This window comes from Eschrichtius robustus, chromosome 16 (assembly GCF_028021215.1).
Source record: "Eschrichtius robustus isolate mEscRob2 chromosome 16, mEscRob2.pri, whole genome shotgun sequence".
NCBI classification, from domain to species: Eukaryota; Metazoa; Chordata; class Mammalia; order Artiodactyla; family Eschrichtiidae; genus Eschrichtius; species Eschrichtius robustus.
The window spans coordinates 12,875,849-12,894,842 of NC_090839.1; the positions used below are offsets into that span (position 1 = coordinate 12,875,849).

Sequence of the window (18,994 nt, forward strand, 5' to 3'; positions counted from 1 at the left end):
TTCCTGCTCAATTTGTGCCTCCCCAGCGAGGTCACCTGACCACCTGCTAGAATAGCTCCTCTATTTCCTCACGCTCTGGACCAGCTCAGATTCAGATTCACTTTTCTTCCTGGAGCTGCTCTGTCCCTGCGAGGCTGATTCCACACCTCCCTCCGTCTTTGTGCATCCCGCCGTCTTCCAGAGGGTGCTTTCTGCGTGCAGGCACCGTGCTAGGCTCCGGGGACCCGGGTGAACACGATAGATGCAAGTCTTGCCCTCGTGTGCCTGTACACGCGTGTGTGCGTGTGTGAATCACACGACAGTAAATAAGAACATTTTCTGGACTATTATGAGCATGTGAGGAGGACTTTGGCTCTTACTCCAGTGAGGTGGGCGTCCCGGGAGGGTTCTGAGCAGGGAAGGACGTGCCTGACTGGGCTTGTTACAGGTCCCCTCTGGCTGCCTGTGGAGAGCGTCTGTGAGGGTGAGGGCGGAAGCAGGGAGGCCAGGGGGAAGGCGGCCGTCATAGTCCAGAGGAGGGACCACGCTGCTTGGATGCATGTGGTGGCAGCGGAGGCCTGAGACTCGGGAAGGGCTTCTGGCCATTCCTCCTCCCGGCATCTGCTCTGTGCTCCAGCTCAGGGGTTGGCAAACTCTGTCTGCAGAGGGTCAGACAGTAAGTATCTTAGTCCTTGTAGGCCACACGGTCTCTGTCACAGCCCAGCTCTGCCCCTGTAGCCTAAAAGCAGCTACAGGGGATGTGTAAACAAGTGGGTGTGGCTCGGAGCCAGTAAAACTTTATTTAGAAAAAGAAGTGTTCTACCCCTGGTCTAGCTGCTGGATTTACTCTCCCTTCAGCAGGGAGAGAGAGGCACCCCTGGGGTGACAGGTCATCGGATTTGCCCCCTGCCTCGTAGCCGGCAGGCCCGGTTCTGGGCCTGACTCGGTGGACTGCCGGCAAAGCCCTGCTCCTCCCCGGCCTCAGTTTCCCCGTCTTTCCCTTCCCATCTGAGCTCAGCGTGGCCACGGCTCTGTGGGGTTGGGACTCACTCGGGGGCAGGTCGGGAGCCCGGCAGCCTCGGTCATTCCCGAAAGCCGCTCTGTTCCCTGCGGGGGGCCCTCGCAGCTCCATCCCCCCTCCCGTCAGCTGGGCAGAGCCTCTCATTTGTGGGTGAGAGTAATTAGGGGTCCACCCCAGCTACTATTTCGGGAAGGCGGCTGGCTGAGGACATCGTGGCGGGGGTGACCCCGGGCAACAGCACCACCCTCAGGGTCGCTCAGGGAGACAAACTGCAGGGCGTGGCCCTTGCTCCCTTGTTCCTGCCACGAACTCAGAAATAGGCTGAAAGGGGAAAGGGCCAGATCCTAGGGTTGTGGCCGCTGCAGAGTGCAGGTTAGGGTGCCGGGTGGAGCGTGGGGTGGGGCCTGTGTGGCGCCTCCCGTGGTGTCCAACCCGAGCTCCCAGGGCTCTGAGGTGTCCCCGGGGAGGGACCCAGAGGCCAGCGGTCCAGCGCCTTAGGCACATACAGGGAAACTGAGGCTCACCATTTAATCCTCGCAGCCACCCTGGGAAGTTGGTGCTGTTATTATCCCCACAGACGAGGAACCTGAGGCTCAGAGAGGCTAAACGGCCGTGAAGTTGGGAGGGGCCGGGCAGGGATTTGAACGTGGATCTGTGCCCGTCTCACGAAGCCTGGCCAGTGGCCTCGACTGGAAGTTGGGAGTGGTTGGCTCTCACCTGGCTGAGCTCCCGGACTCCGGGATTCCAGATGTTTCCCCACATATTTCAGCCGAGACACGAGACACAACACGGTGCTTCCTCTTCCCACTCCCTGAGTCTTTTAGCCTCGTGTTTACAGTGGAGGGGAAGCCAGCCGGCCTCCTGGGGCCTGGCTCCCAGCTCTGGGGAAAGCAGCAATTTGTGTGTCTGTTGTCTCCAAGGAGGTAATAGAGGTGGCCTGAGAACGATGCTCACCAACAGCTAGCTGTCCCGGGAAAGGCAGGAGACAGGAAGGAAGGGCTCCTGATGCTTTTCACGTCACCAGAGGTCTTCGGGGACGGCGGGGACATCGCGAAGCTAAGGCAGCTGCTTGTCCTTCTTTCAGGGGCCTGCTGACTTCAGACGACTGCCTCGACTTCTCCCCTTTATTTAATTTGTCCTCGCCCCCATCTATCAGGCCAGGCTGGGCAGTATGGTGAAGAGGAGGAGCCTGGGCTCTGTGACCTTGGCAGTTTATTTAGCTCCTCTGGGCTTCAGTCTTCCTATCTTTAAAAGGGGTGCAGCAGGTCCTTCTTTGTCTGCGGAGTAAGTGAACTTAAGCCTGTATCCCTGGCGTGCCCTGCACGAGAAGGTATTTAGTTAAATTGTAATCCACAGGGACCACATCACATGCTGATTGTTACTGGTTCTTTTTATTCATTTTCCTGCCTTGTCTTAGAACAGAGGTCAGAAGACTTTTTCTGTAAAGGCCCAGATAGTAAATATTTTAGATTTTGTGGACCATACAGCCTCTTGCAATTATTTAATTCTGTCATTGTGGCCCCAAAGCATCCCCAGACAATATGTAAATAAATGGGTGTGGCTGTGTCCCAATAAAACTTTATTTATAAAAAGCAGGAGTGGGCCACATTTGGCCCACAGGGACTGAGTGTGTTAGTCCCTGGTCTAAAGGGTTTCACTGTGGTCTGTTTCTGATTATCAGTGAGGGTGAGTTCCTTTTCATATAATTGCTGCCCACTTAGATTTTCCCATATGTTAATTGCCCATTCATATCCTTTGCCCTTTTATCTATGAGTTTCCCAGCTTTCTCTGGTTGATTTGTTGGAGTTTCCTGTATATTCTAGGTATTTATTCTTTGTTGGTTTTAGACAGTACAGTTATATTGGAATCTGCGGCCTGCCTATGGCCTTCCTACTGAATGGAAGTCTTTAATTTTATCATAGTGCTTTTTGGGGGGTCTTGTATATGAACTCCTTTTCTGCTCTAGGGCAGAGATATTCTCCCGCATTTTGTTTGGTGAGCTTTAGCTTTTCTGTTCCTATTTAGGTCTTTAATCCAAAAGGAGTTTATTGTTATATATGGTATGAGGTAGGGATCCGGTTTTATTTTTTTCTCCTGTGAGTCAGTTTTCCCTGTGCCATCTGTGGAATACTCCACGTGATCGTTCATCATCCATCACATGCTGAGTTCCCATAAACAGTGTCCTCTTATGTGATTGCTGTTCTCTTCTGCTGGCTTTTAATCTGCTTCTGCTGTGGTTCCACACAGGTTTTGTTACCATGGCTTTGTAATATGCCTTTATAGCAGGTGGGGTGAGTTCAGATTTTTCAAGGGAAGTCAGAAAGCCAGGCTTTTATGTTGAATATCCTAATATGTTAGTATTGGCACAGGATTTTACTTAAAAGAGCACCATGCTGGCCAAACCAAACTTGTCCAGGGGCTGGTTCCGGCCCGTGGCTGCCAGTTGGCAGGTGCTCCTGAAAGCTTCCCGTGTGAGCCTGACCTTGCGCTTGCATGTCTGTGGGTTCACAGTGCTGGAGAAGAGCGAGTTCAAGGATGAGTCCCAGTACTTCCGTTTCCACGCAGACGAGGAGATGGAGGGAACCAGCAGCAAGAACAAACAGCTTCGCAGCGACTTCAAGCTGGTGGAGAACATTCTGGCCAAGCGCCTGCTGGTAGGAGCAGAGCTGTGCTGCCGCATCTTCCTTCCCAGACCCGCCTGCAGGCCCGGGAACTGGGCAGCCTTCAGGTTATGGCTGGAGAAGTTGCGGTCAACTTGGAATACCCGAGAGTACGGGGGATTCTAGGTGGTGGCTGGCAACACCGCCCAGAGGCCAGGTTGCTTTACTGGACAGACTACCCTCTTGACAGATGAGACTGGGCTCGCTGGGCTCCTTTTCTTTTCCTTCCCATCTCCCCTTGTCTGCCCCACACCCCAGCCTAGCCTTGTGCAGGGAGGATGGCCTCCTGAAATGACTCCTCCTGCACACCAAAACCTTGTGTCTTCTGGGCTGTCACCCTGTCCTTGTTCAGTTGCTGTAAATAGCCTTGCTGTTAAGGTAGAACATTTACCAGCCTGTTGAGATATTTTACTAGCCCAGCCCACCGAATCCTGTTTCTCTCCTGCTGGCGAGCAGCAGCCTCCATCTTAAGGCCTGGCCCACAGCAGGCAACCGGGAGAGAGGCTTGGAGAGGTTAGGTCTCTTGTCATTGCCAGAGTTGAGGCCGAAGTCCACCTGATGGGAAGGCAGCTCCATTGACTTCTTTCCTATAGTACTTATGGGGGCTGCTGTTCCAATTCCCATTTATTGCACCACAAAGCCCTCCAGTGCTCCCCATCACACTTAGGGTAAATCCAGTCTCTCACCGTGGCCTTCAAGACTCGTCATGCCTCTCCAGCTTCATCTCCTGTGCTCTCCCCTTCCTCATCCCACCCACCCCAGCCACTCCAGCCACCCTGATCTTCTTTCTTATCCTCCAGTACCTTGGAGCCTGACTCAGGACCTTTGCACATGCTGTGCCCTCCACCTGAAGCACTTTCTCCACCCTTTATAAACTTCTGTTCCTCACTTCATTCAGGTCTCAGCTCAGATATCACCTTCTCTGGCCCCGGTGCCACACCACGTCCTGTCCCTTTAAGTCATTTGTTTTAATTCAAACGACATACACTCCCTGCACCACATTCTATAGTTCTTTATTTGTTTGTAGTCTGTCTCCCCCAGTAGATAGTCAGCTGCACGAGGGCAGGAACCGTCTGTCTTGTTCAGTGCTGTTTCTGGAACAGTAAAGTACCTGGCCCATGTAATAGGCAGCAGCTCAGCAAATATTTATTGAACGAATAAATGCATTTCCCTGTATCCCCACCACCACTGACCCCCCCCGAACCCACCAACCTGCCTGTCATCCTGTGATGGGGAGGGACGGCTCCTCCCTAAACCCCCTTCCTGTCCCCAAGTTCTTGGTGGCTGGATTCCTTTGGATCTATTTTATTCATTAAGTCAGCAAGTTGTTATTGAGCACCTACTGTATGCCAGCAGATGGGGAGACAGTGGTGCATAAATAAGGAGGCTCTGTCCTCAGGTTGGGGAGAGGAAGGGGAGACAGGCAATGAAAAGTAAACAAATACGTGTGGTCAGCACCAGGCTGAAGCACGAGCCCAGTGGTGCGTCTTCACGTGACAGATACGTATTGAGCATCTTCCGTGTCCTGGGTGCTGTTAGTGTTTAAATCCATCCTGCCGCACCCCACCCCCCAATCTGTACCCTGAGTAGATCTGGGGCACGAGGAGCTGGCAGGATCACAGTTTTCACCATGGGGGCCGAGGTGGGGTTGGCTCCAGGCCCCCCTCCCTGCCTCACCATCTCTCTTGCCTCGGACCCTCAGATCCTGCCCCAGGAGGACGACTATGGCTTCGACATCGAGGAGAAGAACAAGGCCGTGGTGGTGAAGTCGGTCCAGAGGGGCTCGCTGGCGGAGGTGAGGCCGCTCAGAGGGGCCACCCTGGCTCGGGCTGGGTGCGGATGGGAAAGTGGGGCATCTCTCCTCGTTTCTTGAGGCAGGCCAGCTCAGAAAGCCCTGGGATGTCAGTGGTCCCTCCTTGTTCATTGCCCTGGTGGGGAAACTGAGTGTGGGGCGGTCTTGTCTGCAGAGCCCACGGCCTGGGGCTGCCCTCCCAGCATGTGCCACCAGCTCCCTCTGCTGGCCTTATTGGGTGGTACATGAAAACGACCCGAGGGTCTGAATCAGCTCCGATTATGGAAAAAATATCCAGGGTTGCTGTGACATGGATACAAGGTCTGGAGGAGGACAGCCAAGGATTCAGCCCCGGGTCCTCTCAGCTGTTCGCAGGGGGTGTGCAGGTGGGTGGGAGAGAGGCACCTGCCGCTTTGTCCAGGTGCTCTGGTTGCTTCCTCGTAGCGATTAGCAATGTGTACGGCTGCAAGTAGCCACATGCCTCACAGTGGCAGGAACCGTGGGGGTTCATTTCTCTAATAACGTAAGCGGTGAGAAGGAGGTGGTTGTGTCTTGGTTCAGGGTCGATGCCTCTTTGACTTTCCTGGCCAAGCCCTCGTGGTCACAAGGTGGCTGCCCCGGGTCCACGCCTCGTGTCCTCACTCGGCTGGGCGGGAAGCCTGGGCGGACTGACGGCTCCTCCTCAGGGGAAAAGCGTCTTTCCCGTTAGCGCCCCCTGTAGGCCTCCCTCCATAGCTCGTTGGCCAGAACGGGTCTCCCCAGCCCCCTAACCGCTTAACACAGAGGGGAGCGGGGTTGCCCTGGGGGGCTCCCGCTGGTTGTGCTGGGTGCCTGGTGCCGGCTCTGCGCTGCCTGAATGCGTTCAAGGCTCCTTAGTGAGGAGGAGAAGGGAGGGGAGGGGGCCCGTTAGCCGGTGCGCTTGTCTCTCGCTCCACCGCCGCCCAGATGGCCGGCCTGCAGGTGGGGAGGAAGATCTACTCGGTCAACGAGGACCTGGTGCTCCTGCGGCCGTTCGCAGAGGTGGAGTCCGTCCTCAGCCAGGCGTCCTGCTCCCGCCGCCCGCTGCGCCTCCTGGTAGCTACCAAGGCCAAAGAGTGAGTGTCCCCCCGGGTGGGGTGTCTGGCGACCTTCCTCTCAGGTTGAGGAGTTGCCCGAGTCCTAGGGGTGTTGCTGGGGGCCCGAGCCGTCCCGCTTCCCCGTGGTTCGGGCTCCTTCTGCAGGCACGTGACACAGTGCTGCTGCCTCTGTTCAGTCGACAGATGTTCGAGCGCCTGCTCTGTGCCCACTGGTGTTTCAGGCTCTGAGGATGCAGCCCCGTCTGGATAGATTCATTTCTACCCTCGTAGATCTCAGTCTGTTTGGAGGGTAGAGCAGGAGACAGACAAAAACAAAGCAGAAAAGTAAGAGACATACTGAGCCAGGGAGTTCAGGTAGTAGTGAGTGTGGACCAATATATAAAGCTGGGACGGGAGACGGGCGTGGGGAGGGGTGGTGGTCAGGGAGATGCCACTGAGAACTGAGGTGAAGACCTGAAGGAGGTAAGGGAGTGAGTCAAGGGGACTTCCGGAGGAGGAGGGTTCCAGGCAGAGGAGACAGCGAGTGCAAAGGCCCTGGGGTGGAACTGTGGCTGGTGTGTTTGAAGAACAATGAGGAAGCTGATGGGGCTGGAAGAGAGTGAATGAGAAAGGGGGGGTGGGCAGTGAGGTCAGCCAGGCCCTATAGGGCCTGTGCCCACGGTAAGGACCATGGAGCCACTGGAAGGTTCTGAGCAGAGGGGCGGCATGATCTGATGTAGGTTCTGGCCGAATCTCTCTGGCTGCAAGTGGAGACTAGATTTGTCAGGGGCAGAGGTAGAAGCATGGGGAGTGGTAAGGAGGCTGGTGGCCCAGCCCCGCGTGGCAATGGTGGCAGCAGCTCAGCATTTATTCGTTCAATAAGGAACGAATGATGGGGTGGTGAGAAGCGGTCGGGTACCAGATATAGGTACAGGGAGAAGCATTTTCTATTTTATAACCTGTGGATTTGGTTTTCACTTCTCCCTTCTATTTAAGGCAGATGCTCTCTGTTTTCTATTGATGAGAGTGATGGAAAGTTTTAAATAGGATTATTTCAGTAAAAAGACATGTCAATTTAAGGAAACTGATTGATAGTTTGGTTGGTATGTAGAAGTGGCAGAAATCACCAAGGTGGAACGTTCCCGCTTCAAGTTCCAGAAATACCTGGGGTTTGAGAACAGGCTCTCAAGACGACTTTTTCTGGCAGGTGGGGACGATCCAAGGCCCAATTTATGGGGCACGCCCTTGGTAGGGAAGCCCCTGGGTTAATGACACCTGCTGTATGACCCTGGGCAGGTGTTGCCCACTCTGCCCTGGTGACCCACTGCAGGATGGCCAATACCTGGGCTTTCAAATCATGCTCTCTGGGGGACACGTGGGCATCTTTCTAGAGTCAGCATCAAGATGTGCTGGGTCAGTTGTCACTCTCCCAAATCTGTGATTATTGAATAAAATGTTCACTGGCCAAGGTGCTGGTCTGGCTGCCACGAGGCCTCCTCTCACCAAGAGAATGATGGAGAGGGGGTAGGAGGGTGATTGGGAATTTCTGTGCATGGACTGAATCTCCAGGGGTGGGCCAGCTGGTTCTGATCAATCAAAGATCCTGCTGCCGTGGACTTTGGTTAGACGAGGTTTCTCTATACATTTGGACAGCGTGGTGCTGCTGCTATTTGGGGTTTGATTTCCCAAAAGCCTGTGGGGCAGGGGCTCCCAGGGTGGCCCCCTGGGCTGTCGGGAGTGGTACTGCTTTACCTTATGGTTGCTTTTGCTTCGTGCAGGATCATCAAAGTCCCCGATCGTCCAGAGGCTCTGTGCTTCCAGATCCGTGGAGCTGCCCCACCGTACGTCTATGCTGTGGGGAGAGGTGAGCGGGAGCCTAAGAGGTGGAGAGGGGAGCTTTGGGAGGTGGGTCTGTGTGTGTGTGGAAGGAGTTCAGAGGCGCCCAAACCATTACCTCCAGGCCTGTGCCTCTTAGTGCACCATTAGCACTTACCTTCTTTGCTTGAAGCCAAGGCTTGCAAACGCTTGTGGAGGGGGGGCAGGCAGTTACAAATGGGCAACTAAAAGGAAGGCACTAGGGAGTGGTGAGGACTATGGCAAAGTGAGAAAAATACATGTTCACTCAAAAAGGGGCAGTTTTTCTTCAGCTGAAACTCATTATTGCCAGGCAGGAATGTGGACCTCCTCCTGCCAGGTTTGATTTTTTTAAAGAAACCAGAAATAGGAATTTTGGCCACACTTCTGTGGCCAGATAGATCCAGCCCATAGGCCAGCAGTTTGAGACCTCTGATTCCTTATTGCCTTCTCCTTGTGTGCTGTTTAAGAGGTTACTCTGTCCAGGAGATGAAACCAAATTGACCTGAGATACGGGGTTCCCAGCCCTTTTTGCGTCTGAGGGCCCTGTTTTTAAAGTTCAAACATTCATTGCCCACTCTTGTGGTCATAGCTGTACTTTTAATATGTATTGATCGAAAATGCATGTCACGATAGAAAACTACTGAGAATTTGTTAATATCTTAAAGTAGGTTTTAATTTTATTTATCCCTAAAGCAGTGGTTCTCAAGTGGGGGCAGTTTCACTCTCCAGAGACATATGACAATGTCTGGAGACATCTTTGGTTGTTATAACTTGGGTGCAGGCGCTACTGACATCTCATGGGTAGAGACCAGGGATGGTGCTAAACATCCTACAGTGCCCAGGACAGCTCCCCACAACAGAGAATTATGCAGCCCAGAATGTCAGTAGTGTTGAGGTGAGAAACCCTGCCTTAGAGCAGAATAGGTGTTTATAGGCAAACCAGGCAAAAATAGTAAGACAGCTGATATTTCTTGAGTCCTTACTAAGAGCCAGGCATGGGGCTAAATGTTTAACATGTTTCAACTCACCGAATCTCTCAAGAACCCTATGAGTAGATATTATTAGTGTCTTCATCTTACAGATGAGGCAGCCAAGACACAGAGAGGTTATGGAACTTGCCTGAGGTCACACACTTGGTCAATGACAGAGCCAGAATTTGAACCCAGGCTCCTGGGGTCCAGGCCTGTACTTGTCCCCATCACACCATGCAGGCCTGATGTTTTCCTGTGTACGAAGCTTGACATTCACTTGCATTTCTAGACCCTTCATATTAACCACACAAAACCCTGGGGTCCAAGCCCTGCAGTTTGGGAGTTGTGGTATAGCTGAGAAAACATGCCCTTAGAGTCTGGTAGACCTGGGTTCGAAACCTGCCTTATCCTAGGCACGTGACCTTGAGAGAGTCACTTTGCCTCTCCGAGCCTCTGTCTCCCTGTCTGCAAAATGGGGCTGATCCTGGCCCCAGTATCATGGGTTGTAGTGGGACTTTAAAGGAGATGAAGCTCTAGAGTGAAACGTTGCTGGGTTCAAGTCCAGCCCCCCTTGCTGCGTGACCTTGGGCTAGCTGCTACTTCTCTGAACCTCAGTCTCTTCTTCTGCAAAATGGGAATGCCAGTCCCTGTCCTGCCCACTGGCATGGGGTGGAGAGTGGCTGCAGGGTGCGGGGGATGGAGGTGGCGTTTGGGGGAGTTGGGGTGGCGGGTGGGGTGGGGGACAGGTTCATCTGTTTACTTGCCCTTGCCTGGCACTGCCCCACGCTCTCTTCGCCTGGCATCCAGCCTCGAGCACTCTTGTCCCCCTTAGGCTCTGAGGCTGCGGCCGCAGGCCTCTGTGCTGGCCAGTGCATCCTGAAGGTCAACGGCAACAATGTGATGAACGATGGAGCCCCAGAGGTCCTAGAGCACTTCCAGGCTTTCCGGAGCCGCCGAGAAGAGGCCCTGGTGAGCCACCCGGCAGCTAAGGGGATCAGGGAAGCCCTGCTCGTTGGGGTAGGGGCTGAGGACCACGTTCCCTTCTCTGGGGAAAAGCCTGAAGGCACCACAGCGTTTTAGGTGGGGCGGGGTGGGGCTGCCTACCTGGCAGGGCTGAGCTGGGCTTGGGCTCTAGGACCCCTCTGCTTCCTAAACCTCATGGCCTCAGTTTTCACAGCTGTGAAATGGGTGTGATAAGACCCTCTTTTCTTACCACATGGGCACGTTGGGCAAATAGTCACGTCAGCGGTAAAAAACTGATGTTATACTTGGGTTGGGGACCAGAGTTCTGTGGAGGGTGATCCTCGTTGGGTCATTTAATAAGTGTTTATTGAGCACCTGCTGTGTGCCTGGCATGTTTCGAGGCCCTGGGGCCACGGGAGAGACAAGGTTTCTGCTCCCATGGAGCTCACTTACATTTTCTAAGGCTCCTCCTTCCCTGGCTTCTGTGTGGAGCATAGACTATAGACAGTGAGGGCTGAGTGTGACTGCAGGTCCCTCAGGAAGGTTCCAGAGTGAAGTCTGGGAGGGCTTTCTGAAGGTGGTGTCGCCGACAGGCTAAAAGCCTGAGCTTTGGAATTAGGGAACAGTGTGCACCTTGGCCCCTTCCCTTCCTCCCTGGGCTCCTGGCGTCGTGGCCGCCCCTCTTACTCTGCTCCCTGCACAGGGCCTGTACCAGTGGGTCTACCACACCCACGAGGATGCCCAGGAGGCCCGGGAGGCCCCCAGCGAGGACCCTAGTGGCGAGGGGGCCCGAGAGGAAGACCAGTCCAACTCAGGTAACAGGACAGGTGGGCCGTGTGACGGAGATGCCAGCAGGGACCGGGTCCTCCTCTGTGTCCACACTCCTCCCGATCCCATCCAGTCCATCCAGACACCACGGGTTCTGTGTTAGTCTCTGACTGCTGCTGTAACAAAGTACCGCAAACCTGATGGTTTAAAACAACACACGTTTATTATGTTACAGTTCTGGAGGTCAGGAGTCCGAAATGAGACTCACCAGGCTATAATCAAGGTGTCAGCAGGGCTGCATTCCTTTCTGTGGCTCTATGGGAGAATCCATTCACTTGCCTGTTTCAGGTTCTAGAAGCTTGGCTCGTGGCCCCCCCTTCCTCCATCTTCAGAGCCAGCAGTGTTGGCCTGCGTCCTTCTCACACTGCCATCTCCCTAATTCTAACTCTCCTGATTCCATCTTCCCCATTGAAGAACCCTTGTGATTACACTGGGTTCACCTGGATCATCTGGAATAATCTTACTGTAAAGTCAGCTGATTAACAGCCCTATTTCCAGCTGCAACCCTAATTCCTCCTTGCCAGGTAACATAGCGTACGCACGGGGCCCAGGGATGGGATGTGGGTATTTTTTTAGGGGTTGTTATTCTTTTTCTTTTAATATTTTGTTGCAGTGTTTTGTTTTGTTTTATAAATTTATTTATTTTATTTTTGGCTGTGTTGGGTCTTCATGGCTGCACGCAGGCTTTCTCTAGTTGTGGTGAGTGGGGGCTACTCTTCATTGCGGTGCGCGGGCTTCTCATCGCGGTGGCTTCTCTTGTTGCGGAGCACGGGCTCTAGGTGCACGCAGGCTTCAGTAGTTGTGGCTCGTGGACTCTAGAGTGCAGCCTCAGTAGTTGTGGCGCATGGACTTAGTTGCTCCACAGCATGTGGGATCTTCCCGGACCAGGGCTCGAACCTGTGTCCCCTGTATTGGCAGGCAGATTCTTAACCACTGCGCCACCAAGGAAGCCCCAGGGGCTGTTATTCTGTCCACCACGAGCTCCCATGTTTTTCTCTCTGCCCAGCCTCAGCCCTGGACCCCCAGACCTGTCATTCTACCTGACATCCCCGGATGTCTAACAGGCATCATGGCCAAAATTGAACTCCTGACCTTCCTCTGAAGCCTGTTGCTCCCCTCAGAGTCCCCTCTCCATCCTTCCAGATTCTCAGGCCCCAAACTCAGAGTTCTCCCTGACTGTTCTTTCTCCTGTATCCCGCCACCTTGCTTCCAGCATCCAGGCTCATTGCCTGTACCTTCCCCTTGCAACCAGAATCACCACCTCCATCGCTGCCTGGTCCGAGCCACCATCATTTCTCACCAGGACTATTGTAGTAGCCTGCTCACTCTTCTCCCTGCCCTGCCTTACCTCTCCTCCTATAGGCTAGTCTCAAAAAATAGAACAGAACCTTCCAGTGGCTTCCACCCTATGCAGGGCAAAGACCAAGTCCTCGTCATGGTCTTCCAGGCCCAGCCTTGCTGCCCAGCCTCACCTCTCGTCGCTTCCCCACTTGCCCTCGCTGCTCCATCCACTCCAGCCTCTTGTTCTTAAATACCAAATGGACTCCTGCCCCAGGGCCTTTGCACTTGCAGTTCCCTCCGCCTGGAATGCTTTCCCCCTGAGTACTTCTTACCTCATGCTCTTCACCTCACTCAGCTCTCTGCTCAAATGTCACCTCCTCAGAGAGGCCACCTTGAGTGCTGTAATTAAATAAGCCCTTTCTGTCCCTCAGTGTCTCCTTATCCTGTTTTATTTTTCTTCACCATGTGTATTAGTTGACATATATCATGCAGTTATTTATTGCTTTCCTCTGTTTTCCCCACTAGCGTAAGCTCCCCGAGGGCAGGGATTTTGTTTGTTTTATTCCTTGCTGTATGCTCCGAGCCTTGAACTGTGCCTGGCGCATAGTAGTCGCTGAGTGAATACTTGTAGTTTGAATAATAGCCCCTCCTCTCCGGTTGCTTCTCTGGACTCTGCCCCGTACTTCTGCTGGGCTGGGGGTGGGGGCAGACACCATGGGTAGACCAGGGGCTTTGGGTGCCTTTGTGTCCGACAGCTCTGGGCTCCTGGCTGCTGACTTTGGGGTCAACAAAGAACCAGGGTTTATGGGGTTGGCTGGGGAGCTGTCCCACGCTGCTGAAACACCCACAGCCTGGCAGAGGGGTCCTAAAGGGGACAGGCTGATGGGGAGGGGGGAGAGGCCAGCTGGCAACTGTGAGCTCAGTTTGTGCCCCTCTGAGAGGAAAGGGCTGTGGCCCTCCTTCCCCAACATGTGGGCAACCCCTGATGATGACCGTAAACCACGCTGAGAGGAGCTGGCGGTTTCTACTCTTCTGTTCAACAAGTAGAAGCACCTACTATGTGCCAGGTTCTGTTCTAGGAGCTGGGGAGACACGAGTAAGCAAGGCAGACAGGGTCCCTGCCCTCAGGACACTGATGTGAGGGGAGCCAGACAATGAACAAAAGAACGAAAAAACTGACAAGTGGCGACACAGTATGAGGGTGAGGGGAGAAAGAGTGATGGGGTGTGTGTTGAGAGGTCCTCTTTGGAGCAGGTGGGGAGGAAAGCAGTTCACTCCAATAAAATGTCTACTTTCTCCTTAGATACATCACTACCTAGCTGTGTGGCTCTGAGGAGTCACAGCCTCTCTGGGCCCATATTAATCAGAACTGAAACTGAGCTACATAAAAACATTGGCTCAGCAAACTAAAAGGTCTGAGTAGGGTCAACAAGCTTCAGGTCTGGCTCAATCCAGCACTTTATATAGTGAGGAGGCTCTTTCTTTTTCTCCAGTTCTCAGCTCTGCTCCCTCTGTGTTGGTTTCTCTCTTACATGCTGTTTTTCCCACCTGGTGGCTCTAGTAACTTGGAATCCAGTTGAAAAAGAGAATGTCCCCTTCTCTTTGTAGATCCAACAAAAGTGCCAGACTTTACTCTCATTGACTCAGCTTGGGTCACATGCTCACTCCTGAACCAATCACTGTGAATAGAGGAAATCAAACATGCTGATTGGCCAGGCCTTTGCCTCTGGGGGAGGGTATGGTTGGGGGGGGCCTTTTCTGAGCCACATAGACTGAGAAAGGGGCTCAAGGGTAGATTCCTAGAAGGAAAATCTTCTAGAACAAGAGGTGAATGATAGCGGGCTGGCAAAAATGAACAGAGCTGCAGCACTTCAGTCCCCCCATCTGTCCAACACAAGCCATCTGCGGTGCTGGGTCAGGAGGCTGGCTTGGTGTGGGGTGGTGCCCCCTCCTCAGGGTTGCCTGTCCCTCTGGCTTCCAGCCTTCCCCCTGCTGTCCCTGGGTCCCCAGCTGAGCCTGCACGAGGACAGCGCTGTGGTCAGCCTGACGGTGGACAACGTGCACCTGGAGCATGGTGTGGTGTACGAGTACGTGAGCACAGCAGGCATCAAGTGCCACGTGCTGGAGAAGATCGTGGAGCCCCGTGGCTGCTTCCGCCTCACTGCCAAGGTCTTGCTGGGTGCTGCCCTGCCCTGGGGGTGGGGCAGCCTGATTCCCATGTCCTCAGAGTTAGCCTGGAGCCCTGCATCCTAGTTCCTCCCCCTCCACTTGGTAGCTGTGGGGCTTAGGAGACTGACTTGTTATCTCTTAGCCTCAGTTTACTCATCTGCTAAATGGGCCAGTAATAGAGCTGACCTCACACATGTATTATGAGGCATATAGTAGTCACCCCAGATAAACCCGTTAAGACCCTCCCAGGTGCACAGCGAGTGCTCAGTAGCTGTTAATATTTCTGCAGATCCTTGAGGCCTTTGCCACCGATGACAGTGTCTTTGTGCAGAACTGTGGGCGGCTTATGGCCCTGAGCAACAACATAAGGACCATGTCCCACTATGAGTTCCGCAACATCTGTGACACCAAGCTGGAGAGCATCAGCCAGAGGATCGCCTTATACCAGGAGGTGCCTGCACCCTACAGGGTCTCAACTCGGGGTATTTTGGTCGTAAATGTCAAAACCCAACCCAAGTTAGCTTAAACAAACAGGAGAATTTATTGGTTTATATTACTGAAGCGTCCAGAGGTGAGCTTCAGGCATGGTTGTATCCAGGCACTCAAACAACTATCACACTATTACAAAGAACGGGGCCTCTCTCTTTCTCTTGACTTTATTTTCCTGTATCGGCTTCGCTCTCAGGCAGGTCCTTTTCGTGTGGCGACAAAATGGCCCCCAATGGCTCTAGCCTTAGCAACCCCAGTAGAAAAGGAACTCGAAGAGAGCTTTCGTTGGCTTGGCTTGGGTCCCTTGCCTAGACCTGTACCAGTGTCTGCAAGGATGGGGAGGTAGCCTTACCTGAACCTCACAGACTGTGGGTCAGGGAGAGATGTTCCTCAAGGACAGCTCAGGTGCAGCTAAAATGGAGAGGTACTTGGAGGCCTCACGTTTCTCCAGGCCTCCCCTGAAATCTGGGTCCAGTAAAAGGCACTGCAGGGCAATTTACTTTTCCATTTGGAACTATTGGCATTTTGTCCAATTTTGGATTGTCTGACCTAGGCCAGGATAAAGTGGGTACTGGTGGTGGGCCAGAATTTCCAGACCCCTGTATCACGACTCCATGTCCCCCACCTTTCTCAGTTTGCAGCTCAGCTAAAGAGCAGGGTCAGCCCGCCCTTCAAACAAGCACCCCTGGAACCCCATCCGCTGTGTGGCCTGGACTTTTGCCCCACCAATTGCCACGTCAACCTCATGGAAGTGTCCTACCCCAAGACTACTCCCTCGGTTGGCAGGTCCTTCAGCATCCGCTTTGGTCGCAAACCCTCCCTCATCGGCCTTGACCCAGAGCAAGGTAACTGTGTGTCTGTCAAAAACTGTGTCCAGATCTCACACTACGGATACTTACAGAAGCATGTCTGAAGGCCAGCAGTCCAGAGCTGGAATGATAGCTCCACGGTCATCAGGGATCCAGGCTCCTTCTATCTTTCTGTGCCACCATCTCTAGATGTTGCTTTTATCCTGAAGGATGCCTCATGGTATATAGAATAGCTGCTGGAGGACCAGCCATCATGCCTACATTCCAGGCAGGAAAAAGATCACAGTAGTTAAAAGCATGTTAGCACCAAACCGAAACTTTCTTATTGAAGTAATTTAATGTATTAAAAGAATGTTTAAAAGAGAAATCTCTCTCATTGATTGAGATCCTTAAAATGAGTTTGTATACCTCTGTCTAAGGGGCTTGTGGGTGTCTGGGGGCTGTTTCCAAGTGAACTCTCCCTCCCTCCACTGTAGGTCACCTGAACCCCATGTCCTACACCCAACACTGCATCACCACCATGGCTGCCCCATCCTGGAAGTGCCTACCTGCTGCAGATGGGGACCCCCAAAGCCAGGGTCCCAACGACAGCAGCTTTGGGTCAGCCAATGGAACCCTTGGCCAGGAGGACCGGGGTTTGAGCTTCCTACTCAAGCAGGAGGACCGTGAGATCCAGGATGCCTACCTGCAGCTCTTTACCAGACTGGATGTGGCCCTGAAGGAGATGAAGCAATATGTTACCCAGATCAACAGGTGAGCCCCGGGCCCAGGAGGGAATGGCCCGAGTGTCAGGGTCAGGATTTCTCAATATGAGCGGCCTCAACATTTTGGGTAGGATCATTCTTCGGAGTTGGGGGCTGTCCTGTACATTATAGGCTATCAGTGGTATCCCTGGCTTCTACCCACTAGATGCCAGTAGCACCCCTTTCCCCAGTTGTGACAATCACAAATGTCTTCAGACCTTGTCAAATGCCCTCTGGGGGGCAAAATCTCCCCTGACTGAGAACCACTGATCTAATGAAAGGATGGATGTAGGCGGCATCATCAGTGGAGGCTAAAACTATTTGTTGAGAGGTTTTGGGGGAACTTTATCATTTTAATGTTGCAGAAAGAGAGACGGCTAGATGTGATGTCCCTTTTGGTGTGAAGCAGCAGGACACACACACCGCACCACCTACAAAGCGTTCTTGCCAACACAAGTCGCACCGTTCTCTGATCAAAGTTCTAGGTCTCACTACTCAGCTAGAGGACTGGGTTTTAAGGGAGGGTGAAATGCCACCTCAGGGACGCAGTTGGCTAAATCCAGAGGGTGGGTGATTCTAGATGACAAATGACCCAGTTTCTTTAACAAATAAATGATTGGAGGGGAAGCAGGTACAGGGAGGGGGAGGAGGAACTGTTAGGGAAGGGACTTGAGAGACACATCAACCAAATACAGTGTCTGGACCAGGTTCGGGTTCTGTTTCTAACATACCATCTGTGAGAAGACACTTTGGGGAGCATCAGGGATCCCGTGGACTGGGAACCAGATGGTATTATGGAATGACTGATTTTGTTAGGTGTGGTAATAGTGACTGGTTATGTTTACAACAGTGTTTCTCAGCCTCAGTACTGTTGACATTTTGGGCCCGATAATTCTTTGTTGTGGGGTACTTAGTGGCATTCCTGGCCTCTACTCCTTTGATGCCAGTAGCTAGCCCACCCCTCCCCGCCCTGCTTCAGTTGTGACAACTAAAAATGTCTCTGGACGTTGCTAAATGTTTGCGCCTGAGGAAACTTGCTAAATTCCTAACCGTTTCCTGGGGTGGAGGAGTGGGGGACAGAAAGCACCCTCAGTTGAGAACCGTTGCTTTAAAAATAAATCCTTATGTGCTAGAGACACATATGGAAGTGTTTATAGGGGAAATTATATGATATATCTTAGGTTTGTTTTAAACACTCCAGAAAAAGAAAAAGCAACAGAAAAGATGGAGGAAAGAAAAGTGGATCCTGAGTTGCCACTGTTGAAGCTGGCAGCTGGGTACCTGGGGTCCATCATACTGGTCCCTCTCCTTTTGTGTATGATAGAAATTGTCAATGAGAATAGGAAAAATAATGTAGGGTCTGGAGGCAGGAGGCCTGGGTTTGATCCTGGCCCTGCCACTTATTAGCTGTGTGACCTTAGGCAAGTCACTTAACCTCTCTGAGCCTTGATGGTCTCACCTGTTAAAATGGGGCTAGTCATAATACTGACCTCATTGAGATGTAGTGGGATTATATCAGCCAGGGTTTACTGATCACTTACAAGGCCTTACAAGGCACCAGACACTCTTCTAAGCACTTTACGTATTTTAACTCCCTTAATCTTTACAGCAGCTTAGGACATAGATAGTGATATTACTCCAGATGAGGAAACTGAGTCTCAGAGAGGTTTAATAATTAGCTTTAGGTCTCTGAACTAGGAAATGGTAGCATCGGGATTTGAACCTGGGGTCTGTCTGTCTTAAAAACCTATAGTCTTAACAATTATACTCTATGCCAGGGATTGACACACCAGGGCCTATGGGCCAAATCCAGCCCACTGCTTTTTTTTTTAAAAAAATAAAGATTTATTGGAACACAGCCATGTGCATTTCTTTACATGTTGTCTATGGTGCTGTCACAGTACAGCAGCAGAGTTGAGTGTATAGTTGTAACAGACCATATGGCCCTTATAGACCACGTTTCCCAGTTGCCTTCTTTTCTCTGGAGCCTGTGTGTCTTGGCTGTGAAATAGAGTATCCATATGTCACGCCCCCTACAGGAGGGACAATGTATACGCATCTGCAGGGTTGCTGGTGGGATTTTCTTTCTTATTAATTAATTAATTTATTTATTTATTTATTTTTGGCTGTGTTGGGTCTTCGTTGCTGCGCACGGGCTTCCTCTAGTTGCGGCGAGCGGGGGCTACTCTTCGTTGCGGTGCGCAGGCTTCTCATCGCGGTGGCTTCTCTTGTTGCAGAGCACGGGCTCTAGGCGTGCGGGCTTCAGTAGTCGTGGCATAAGGGCTCAGTAGTTGTGGCTCGTGGGCTCTAGAGCGCAGGCTCAGTAGTTGTGGTGCACGGGCTTAGTTGCTCCGCAGCATGTGGGATTTTCCCGGAC

The 18,994-nt window shown here is 52.6% G+C and overlaps 1 protein-coding gene across 2 annotated transcripts in view; it reads left to right on the forward strand.

Moving 5' to 3' along the window:
- The window catches only part of PREX1 (phosphatidylinositol-3,4,5-trisphosphate dependent Rac exchange factor 1), a 194,512-nt gene that overhangs the window by 155,218 nt on the left and 20,300 nt on the right, over positions 1-18,994 (forward strand). For both annotated transcript variants that reach the window (XM_068565465.1, XM_068565466.1), the window contains 10 exons: positions 3,512-3,654; positions 5,363-5,455; positions 6,398-6,546; positions 8,286-8,371; positions 10,168-10,304; positions 11,002-11,113; positions 14,389-14,576; positions 14,866-15,027; positions 15,700-15,910; positions 16,351-16,627. In XM_068565465.1, the coding sequence (XP_068421566.1) occupies positions 3,512-3,654; positions 5,363-5,455; positions 6,398-6,546; positions 8,286-8,371; positions 10,168-10,304; positions 11,002-11,113; positions 14,389-14,576; positions 14,866-15,027; positions 15,700-15,910; positions 16,351-16,627 (1,558 nt within the window). The remainder of the gene's footprint in view (positions 1-3,511; positions 3,655-5,362; positions 5,456-6,397; positions 6,547-8,285; positions 8,372-10,167; positions 10,305-11,001; positions 11,114-14,388; positions 14,577-14,865; positions 15,028-15,699; positions 15,911-16,350; positions 16,628-18,994) is intronic.